The sequence below is a fragment of the Parus major genome, chromosome 4A (genome assembly GCF_001522545.3).
Source record: "Parus major isolate Abel chromosome 4A, Parus_major1.1, whole genome shotgun sequence".
In the NCBI taxonomy this organism is placed as follows: Eukaryota; Metazoa; Chordata; class Aves; order Passeriformes; family Paridae; genus Parus; species Parus major.
In genome coordinates, this window is record NC_031772.1 from 18,546,734 (window position 1) to 18,557,058 (window position 10,325).

Below are 10,325 nucleotides of genomic sequence, written 5' to 3' on the forward strand. Positions count from 1 at the left end.
AAATAAAATAAAATAAAATAAAATAAAATAAAATAAAATAAAATAAAATAAAATAAAATAAAATAAAATAAAATAAAATAAAATAAAATAAAATAAATAAAAATACAAGTGCTGCTGCTGAGCAATGTCCCTGTTGGGCTAAGTGACCTCGGTGGCCAACTACTGCCATCAGTGCCACCAATTTCAGTGCTGAGAAAACTTGGGGGCACCTTGAGAAGGACAAATGGGTCCTGGGAAGGACAGAATGGCACAGGGAGTCCTCCAAGGGACATGTCCTGGTGACAGCTTCACTGGCATTCCAAAGCAAAGAGATGTGGAAAATCCAGGACCAGTGTGGGGATTAAACCCTGTTGGGTGAAGTTTAAAATAACTTGTCACCCTGCTTTTCTTCTCCTACAGAAAAGGATTTTGCAGCCTTCCCAAACCCAACTGGAACAGCTTGTTACCAAGTTTGATGACATTCCTGCCAGTTTGGCAGCAGAGCATATTTTTAAAGCTCTTCCTCCTGGAGTCAGGTGATCATGAGAAAAAAAATTGAGTTTCACTTCAAAAAAAAGCCAGAAAGATCTAATCATTACAAGGCAAGTGTGTGTAAGCCTGAGTCATGAATCCTAAAGGGCTTTGAAACTTCAAGGCAAATAGAAAACTTGCAAACTTTCATGATTCCTCAAATTCAGGCATCTTTTTGTGCACAGCAGGAGCACTCCCTCCTTCCTCATCTGAGAATCTCAGGAGTCCTGCTTTCTTCCTTAATGAAATTTTTGCTCCTTCCTGCTAGGATCCATGTTCCCAAAGGGAAAAAAAAATACAGTTCTAATCTAGATGACTTCTGCCTTAGATTAAAAACAAATGCAACGATTTTATCAGCTCCAGAGGAAGCTGAAGGTTCCACCCTGTGCTCTCCAGCCTCTGCTGCTGCTGGAAGGATGAATCCCATTCCTGTTTCCACCTAAACCTCTGAAATTCCAGCAAGGATTTTTCTTCCAGGGCATCACTGGAAGTTGGGACCATGACTAACAAAAGCTGGGGTGCAGTGGCAGCTCTGGCACTGCCCTTGGGCCAGTCCCTGCAGCTGGAGGAGGTTTCCTCACCCAAACCCAGGGATAATCATGGAAAAACTCATGGAGCTGTTTCAATATGGACTGAAATGCATCAGCAGTGGTGGAGCTGCAGGTGACAGCCAGGTGGGCACAGCCACTCTGGGGAGATGCTGGCCTTGCCCAAAAGCTTCTGAAATGTCAGACTGAGCTGATTTAGACAAAGCTGTGAACGCTCCTGTTTTAGCCCAGCAGCTCTAACAGGGTGATCCCTCTGTTTCACACACATGGGGCTCCCAAAAATGCCTGGATTTCCTGAATTTCCCTCCTTCCTGCTGGGAACAGCTGAGATCCCACACCTGGAAAAAGTTCTGTGTGCTCCCCATCCTTCCAACCAGAACAAATTCACTAACACCCCTCAGTGCAAATATCTCCAGTGTTAGAAAAAAACCTCACAACTCTTGTTTTGTCCCTCTTTAACCCCATCTCCCCAGCACTCCCAGCTCAGGATGGGTGGCTGCCATCCCTGTGAGGATTTCCAGGGAGCAGGGATGGGACAGGAGCTCCCTGGCAGCTTCTCAGCTCTGCTGTTACTCAGATTCCAAGAAGCCTCTCCAGGATCCCAGACTGAATTCCTGCATCCAATGGCACTGCTTTTAAGGATAAACAACCCTACAATAATAAATCCAAGGTCTCCTTAAACACCTCTGTAATACAAAACATCAGGAGCTGTAAAATAAAACAGGACTGGGAGGGTTTCCCCCAGGCCATGAAAAAGGCCCGGCAGCCAAACAAGCCCTGAGAGCCATTTCAAGCACTCTGTGTCAAGAATTAATTAAAAGAAATCAGTGAAAACTACAGAAAAAAAAAAAAATCCAGTTGCATAATGCTGGTCCTACGTGATGTTTCCCATTGAAAGGCCCCTCCATGTGGAGAGGAACAGGCTTATCATGAGGCTCCCAGTCCTATTTCAAAATTCAACCCTAATTGGGAAGTCATGACCAGCTCTTGCGTAATGCAAGAACCTGCAGAGGCAGATAAAAGTAAAATAATCAAATAAAAAAAAGCCCTTTTCCCTAAGGACCAGTTCTGGGAGGCAGGGAGAGCTGATGGTGGCTTTGTGCTAATTCATGTTCTCTATCACTGATATCCCTTCAGAAAGGGAAAAAAGGAACACCCAGGGAACCACAGGCCAGGCAGGCTCACCTCAGTGCCCAGCAAGAGCATGGAGCACATTCCTGGAAAATACATCCAGGCACATGGAAAACAAGGAGGTGAGAGCCAGCACAGCTTCACTGAGGGCAGAGCGTGCCTGACACACCCAGGGACCTGTGGCAAGGTGGTTTCAGAGCTCAGAGACCCTTCCAGAACCTAAAGGGGCTCCAGGAGAGCTGGAGAGGGACTGGGGACAAGGGATGGAGGGACAGGACACAGGGAATGGCTCCCAGTGCCAGAGGGCAGGGCTGGATGGGATTTTGGGCAGGAATTGTTCCCTGGCAGGGTGGGCAGGGGCTGGGATGGAATTCCCAGAGCAGCTGGGGCTGTCCCTGGATCCCTGGAATGTCCCAGGCCAGGCTGGACATTGGGGCTGGGAGCACCTGGGACAGTGGGAGGTGTCCCTGCCATGGCAGGGGTGGCACTGGGTGGGCTTTGAGATCCTCCCAACCCAAACCAAGCTGTGATTCTATGATATAAAATTTCCATAAATACAATTTATCAGCTTGCAGCTTTACCCAAATGGTGCATGAAATCACCCAATGGCACTGGGCCAGCATCAGTGACCTGCAATTATTGCAGATTTACCCTGCTCACTGCAGGCACTGGATGGAGAGGACTTTTTCCTTCAACAGGCACCGAGGCCTGATCTCCTCATAATGATCAGAAACCACAAGAAACCAAACATTTTTACCAGCCAGCTGGATTATTAACCTGTTTCCAGTGGATATTCACAAGAACAAAACCAGCAGCTGATGTGCCGCTCTGGATTCTCGCTCACAATTAACGAACCTGGCAGATTAATGACACTGACACATCCTTCCAGAGAGCTACTGCCATTCCAGGGAATCTGGACTGGGCAGGACAAGTGTGGCCAGCACAGGGGGTTGCAGTGCCAGAGGCTCCAAACCTGCAGGAATCCATGGAAGCACAGAGCCTCAGGGCTCTCCCACCCATCCACACACTCCTGCAGGATCTGCCCCTTCCCTGACTCCCTGAGCTGCTGCCAGGGCTGTCCTGTGCAGTGTCACACTCCCACTTTTCCTCAGAAATTCCCTTTACTCAAGGTGAGAAACACCTTTTATTCATTCCTGGCAAAGGAGACAAGAGGGGATTGTGCAGGGACAGCCTCAGGCTCTGTATCCCCAAAAGGTGAACAAGAACAGCTCCCTGTGCTCCCTCTCTGCTCCCTGCAATCCCAACACAGATTCCCAGGGGCTGGAGCTCCAGCAGGGACCAAAAGCTGCTTGGACACTGCAGCAAACTGGATGTGCTCCAGAAGACTGGGAATTAGGGCTGATCCCTGCTGTGGGACACACAGGTGGCACAGCAGAAGCTCAGAGCTCACTGCAGAGCCCTGCCAGGGTGAGGAAGGGCAGGGCCAGGGAAGGGGCTCTGCAGGTTTGTGCCTGGGAGGGGCTGTGGGGATTCCTGCCTGGTTTGCCTGACTCAAAGAAAGGCTCCAAAACTCTGTTTTTGCACTTCTCTCCAAAGCAGCTGGTCCAGGGAAGGACACAGCGCCTGTGTGTGCCCCTCTGGGGGAGCTGTCTGAGCTGCAGGTGGCACAGGAGCTCTGGGGATGCTGAGATGCTCCTTGTCTTTAGGAAACCCCAAACTGCAGCTCAGCTGTCCATGCAGTGCTGCCCATGCCAGGCCCTACCTCCAGCACTGCTATTTTTGAGCTGGATTTGCCCCAGGAGAATCAAATCTCCTCTCGAAGGCTCTGACTGCAGCAGGCACTGCAGCACATCCCAACACATCCAACAGGTGAGGACAGCTCAGCTCCAGCCCCTTCCTTTGGGAAATCTCACCTTGATGCCCCTGGCTCTGAGGGAATGCTAATGCAAGGGCTGCAGCAGGGGAAAAACAGCTGAGTGATGAGCTCAACAAGACAGAATCACATTTTACAGGCAAAAGGCAGCAGATGGGGCAGAAAGATGGGGAATTACACCTGTAATACAGAGCAGGCACAGCTAAAATCTAAACCCACCAGCCCAGTAAAGGCACGAGCTGCCAGGCACTGGGACCAGGCTCTGAGTTCTCAGTCTCCTTCTCCCCAGCGCCTTAAAAGCTCATTCCAATTTATCCAGCTCTTCTCCTTTAGCAGCAGAAAATAAAGTGGGTCAAAGGCAGCTTTTCAGCAGGAAAATCAATCTAAAATTACAACACTTGGGGGAACCAAGGCAGTGGTGAGAGAGAACACAGAATGCTGCCACCCCTGCACTCCTCCACCCCTGCACCTTCTCCAAGAGGACACCAAGATTTGATATCCCCTCCTTGCTCAGGCCTTGGGAGGACCATTTCCTCCCTTCCTTGGTCACCAGGCACTATGAAAGCTGCAGTAAAAGCTCCTCAGCCCCAGTTCTGCTCTTTACTTTGGCTTAGTAACATAAGGGAGGGAGACTCAGCATTGCTGAGGTGAGGAGAAATATATTCTGCAAGCTCAGTCTGGTATCCAGAGAGACTGAGGAGAGCTTTACACAGGAATAAATCCCCCTCTCTGCCCAGGACAGGGGCACTCTGCTGTGTCTCAGAGGGAAGATTCCACTGCACAGCATCCATAAGCTTTACTCTTTTTATTTCTCTTGCAGTGCAAATATGTCAGAGCCCAAACACAAAGCCACTTGATTTCTTGTGTTTAATTTCCTGTGTTTGGAGTGTCTCACCTGGGCTGTTTTGGAGCCTTGATGAGAGGCTCTGCAATCAGAACTTTGTTTTGAGGTTTGCTGTGCTTTCTAAAGGAGACCTCAAGGTACAGCCATGGATCCATGGGCAGCCCTGGACTGTTGTTCTCTGCTGTAAATCCCTCCCTACCAACACTCAGCCTGGTTTTCTGAGCCAGTGTCAAAGGTTATGCAAAAACTCATCTCATGCCCATGATGTACAGACAGCCCCAGGCTCTGCCATCCACAGAGGAGAAAAAAGTGGCATTTCCACCACAAGAATGTGAAATCTTGCTTGAAATTCCTGCTGTTTTTTCCCCAGCTGTACCTCCCAACCTGTCAGACCACTGGAAGTTGACAGGATGTTCAAAGACATCGTGCAGCAACCACGGCTGCACCCTGTGGGTGTCCAGTGTGCTCAGAACAGGCACTAAAATACACCACAGACACCTTCATCTGTCTAAACCCAGCTCGTTGCTGGCTCTTAAATTTAATTCTGGAGTTTTTATCCCCCTTTCTGACTTAGGGGTTTTCATAACCTTCTCCCTGAGTGCAGCAGCTCCCTGCAGAAATCATTCACCATTCCCTGCTGGCTCCAAATTTGACTTCTCCTATGCTGTGCTTTCTCTTCCCCCCAAAAAAACATTGCTTTATCATCCAGTTTCTCCTTGAAAGTTCCTGAGCTCCCAAACCTCCGTGGTTTCCTCTCCCCACCTTCTTTCTACCCAAGTCCCAAGCTCCTAAGAGGATTAGTGCAGGTGTGAGCAAGGAGACAACAATTGCTGTGTGTACAGGGAATTCAGGAGAAATTTTGTTTCCCACCCCTGGCTGTCATGTAAAGGAGGCCAAGGGAATCAGCAGGTTCCTGTTTTCCTCTCCACTTGCAAATGTGAAGTTCCCTGCTATGAGATTTCGTGAGTGCCAAATGCTTTGCCAAAGGTTTTCAGATGATCTGGCTGGAGAGCAAGAAGCGTCAGACATCTCATTGCAAACTGGGTTCCCAGCCCAGTTTTGTCCTCAGAAGTGATTCAAAGGACTTTGAGAGGAACCCAACTGTGCAGTGATCTTCTCTTGCACTCCTGTTAGTCCTTACAAGAAGCCTGAAGTCTGAAATATCCTGAAATCAATCCTACTTGGCTTTATACCTGTCTGGTCTGTCTGACATCCCTCACTTGAATGTTATTCATATTCTATGCAACATATTGTTCCTTTTTCCTTCTGTGCTTGCAGAGAAGCAATACAGATATAAAGAAAAACAATTATTCTGCAAGTAAAACTAGAACCACCCAGGCTAAATCAGGCAGTTTTCTGATCTTAAAACTTCTCTTAAAAGAAGAGAATCATCTTAAAAAAGGAGGGCTCAAAGTACAACAGAGGAAAACGGAGCCTCCTCATGATGTGGGTGATCCTCTGCTCCTCTCACAGTTCTTTCATTTCTCATCCAGCTGATCTGGAAATCTGGGGGGCAAATCTTTCCCTCCAGCCTCCCTTCAAGACCTGCAGACAAAATGGGCCAGAACTCTTGTTTCTAAATATTAATTCTCACAAAGGCAGCACAGCCAGGCGTTGTTCCCCTCTGGGAGGGGCAAGGGCAGGTGTCTGGTCCCTGCCTGCCCTCAGCAAGTGATTCCCAGATGGAATAGCCAAGCTCTTGTAGAGCTGATGGAAGGACTGGTCTCACTGGGATACAGGAAATAAACCTGCCTGCTCAGGCTGCTGTGACCCTCAGCACCAGGGATGAGGATCCAGGATTTGTTCCAGACATTTGTCTGAGATTCACTGATTCCCCTCTCCTTTGTTCCCCTCAATTTCATCCTTCCAACCTTTGAAAAGTGCAGGGCAAGGTGGGGAATTCAGCCAAGACAAGTGACCCTAAAGCCACTGGTTCATTTGGTTTTTTGGTGTGTTTTTAGAAGCCAGGACAGTGCTTTCCAGACTGCTCTTAAACCTCCCATGGACAGATTGTTTATGACACCACACTGAAGGGCTTTTAAAAATCTTTTCCCCAGAACCACAAAGAAATCAGCAGCAGACAGTGCAATGAGGGGTTAAACTGGCCCAGGATATTTCAGAGTTTAAATTAAGCAAACAAAATGAGAATTGTTCTCAGAGATGTGTCAGTGACACAGGTGAGAGTGTTTCTGCAGGAAGGTTTTCACCTCAATCACACCTGACACAAATCCATTCTCCAGACTTGTTGCCACCACCGGCTGCAGGGTCAGACTTAAAATACCAAACACAATTTGTAATCCCAGGCCAGAGTAACAGAATTAGCTTTTTTGGACAGCCCAGCTCCAGTTCCAGTCATGGATCTCTCACTCTTGGCACTGGCCAGACCTGGGGGAGACGCAGGAGCTGCACCAGAGGGGAAAAGTTATGTCCTGGGGAGGCAGCAGCAAGCAGAAACCTTCTTTGCTCCTCATTTTTGGACAGAAAACAGGCAGTGAAGTGGGAATCAGCATCAGGGAGAACAAACACATTAAAAACTGAGGAAGAGCTCAGTCCTTGATGTCCTGAGCAGTAAAAAACAGAAGAGCACTCACCCTCACGAAGCTGGCGGGAAACCATCCTTCCTCATCATCGATCTGACCCCACCACCAGTCCTTGTTGGAAGCATCCAGGACCTTGATGACGTCTCCTGCTTTAAACGCCAACTCCCGGTTGGCCATGGTGACGTGATCCCATACTGCCTCAGCACTGACAATGGAACCACCACTGATCAGCTTGGGGAGAGAAAAGCAGGGTCAGGGAGTGTGTGCAGCCCCAGCCCCACACACGCACAGCAGCACACGCAGCCAAGCTCGCAGCCAAACATCGGCTCCGTGCCGATTCCACCCTCACGTTTTTCTGTTCCCACCACCCTCATCCCGCTCCCAACCCTGCCAGGGAAGCTCTGGGTGTCCCCCAGGGCCTGGCACCTCCCTTCCCACCCCCACACGTGCACATCTGTCAGGGATAATTCCGCTGCACAGATCCCAAAACCAGCCAGAACAAGCGGTGCAGGCCTGCAAAGGAATTTTCACTTCAGTGGAAATGTCAGAGGCTCGGGGAGGCTTTCCATGCACATCCAAGCAAAGTTAGTGCACATGTTTAGAAGGGTTTTTTTGAAACTGGAGGCTGCCTGGTTCAGTGCTGGTGATGTACTGACACCCCTCACTCCTGGCACGCTGCTGACCTGCCCCAGCCTGGCCCAGCCCGAGCTCTGCCCAACCCTGCTGCTCCTGCCCGTGGGGACAGCACATGGAGCAGATCCTGGACCCTGGACCCTGGACTGAGGCCAGCCTGGCATCTGACAGGAGCTTGGGAACATCTCTGCCTGTGGAGCTCAGGGAGCCTCAGAACCCACAGCCCAGGTTGTGTCAAACCCTCCTTTGTGACAGACAGGAAACTCCTGCTCCTCCTGGCAGGAGGGATCATGCCATCACTGGTGGCTTCCACACCACAATCCATCCATCCATCCATGGCCAGGACACCTCCTGCTCCTCTGACTGACAGCTGTGTGGTTTTTAACAGAGTAATAAATTGTGTTTGTTTTGCCCACTGCAGGAGCTGTGCTGAGCACTGAGGCTGCCCCAGCAAATACAGATTTTCCCCATCAGCCTGTCAGAGCCATCCTGGGCCTCGTTCATTAGTTCTGCCACTGAGACACCCTGACCATGGACTTGGGCTCCCTCCAAGGCCCAGTTTGAGCTCACAGGGACAGAGCTCAACCCTGTGACCATTCCAGCCCTTGTTGTGGTGAGGCTCTGTGAGCTCCAGCATCCCCTCAGCTGGGGCAGAACACCAAGCACACAGACAAAAACCCCTCGCTGGGGGTGTGCAAGTGTAGAAGCTCTTCATGACAGCTGCTCCCCCAAACCCCTGTTAATCACTGCCTGCACAGTGAGAACTCGGAGGAGACCTTCTAGCACAGCCTCAGAGAACACTCAAGTCCTGCAGACAATCCAGCCAACACATTAAAGGCCTGATTTACCATTTGCCTTGGACTGGCTTTCCTTTAAAAATGTGAACTCCTTGGTTTTGGGACAGTGGGAGCTGCAGTTCCAGCCCTTCAGTTGTAGGCAGCCACACAAAGCAGCAAGACCTGAGAGGCTTAACCTGGCAGTGCCTTTAATCCTCAAACCCAGATGGATCCAGTCAGTGGGAAAAAAGTGGAAGTAAAGCTGTGTTCCTCCCACTTTCACTCTGACAAATTGGCCCTTCTAAGTCAAACTCGGCTGCAGAAGAAACCTGTCCCCTTTGTGTGTCACACAGGGGACTTTTCCACACAAGCCTCACAAGGGACACCAGGCAGGAAACCAAGGCCTCAGGTGGTGGCAGAGGGCACCTCCTGCTCCAGGGAGGGGTTATCCCACATCTGGGCTTTTGAGACACAGCTGGGCACCAGAGAGTCCCACCCAAACCAGCAGCAGCTGCAGTCAGAGGGTGATGGACCCCCAGCTCAGCCCAGAGCTGGGGAGCCACATCTGGAGAAGTAACAGGTACAGAGTCCTGATCCCAGTGCAACAGCTGGATGCTCAGAGGTGTTCCAGTGCCTCCTCACAGCCCCTTCTCTGCTCCCAGTCAAGGTTCCTGGATGCTCCCATAAATAGGGATCAGTTTAAAGCACAGAGACCCCCAGGACACATCTGGCAGGGACGAGACTTCAGACCCCACAATACATTTGAGAGCAGGAACCATTTCTCTCTCCTTCTGCCAGCACTGAGCTCTCATCCTTCACCAGTGCCCCTCTGCCATATTTCTGGATGCTGTCCAGGTGTGCTTTCCCAGGTAAGGAGGTTCTGCCCTTCCAGCCCCCAGCTTTTCCTTCCCCCAGGCATTTCACCAGCCCTTCCAGGCTTCCACACACCCTGCCTGCATTTTTCTGGAACACAGATGACCAGAATTGCAAATACTATTCCCAAAGGGACCTTACCAGAGATTTGTGGAACAGCATGAAATATTTATTCCAGTGTCACAGAGATCTCCCAGTAATACCTGACGTCCTCCTTTCCCCATGGCCACCTCCCAGCCGTGGCTCACAGTGATCCTGCATTCAGCCCCTCTCAGTAAATGCAGTAGAGTACGTTCTCTTTGGCTCAAAAATCAGTTTTCTTGTCAAAAAATGAATCGGGCTGGCCTGACACTTGTTCCTTTTGTTAATGCCATTGGGTATTTTAGTCCCTTTTGCAGTGCTGAGGAACCAGGAACAGAGCTATTACGCAGGAGCCGTGTCCCTGCTGCTTCTGCTCCAGCTGACAGAGACTCTGCTGTCACTTCACACACAGCCAGTTCTGGGGACAACCTGCCACAGGAACGTCACTGAGCCCCAACTTCAGAGGGACTGAGCTTCAAACCCTCCCAGCCGACTTTGCAAAAATCCCTTCCCGAGCCCCAGGCACAAATGACAGCTCTGAGGAGCAGGGCCAGG

The 10,325-nt window shown here is 50.2% G+C and overlaps 1 protein-coding gene across 11 annotated transcripts in view; it reads right to left on the reverse strand.

The window, feature by feature from the left end:
- The window catches only part of ARHGEF9 (Cdc42 guanine nucleotide exchange factor 9), a 204,617-nt gene that overhangs the window by 62,640 nt on the left and 131,652 nt on the right, over positions 1-10,325 (reverse strand). For all 11 annotated transcript variants that reach the window (XM_015626398.3, XM_033514029.1, XM_015626405.3 and 8 more), the window contains one exon: positions 7,459-7,638. In XM_015626398.3, the coding sequence (XP_015481884.1) occupies positions 7,459-7,638 (180 nt within the window). The remainder of the gene's footprint in view (positions 1-7,458; positions 7,639-10,325) is intronic.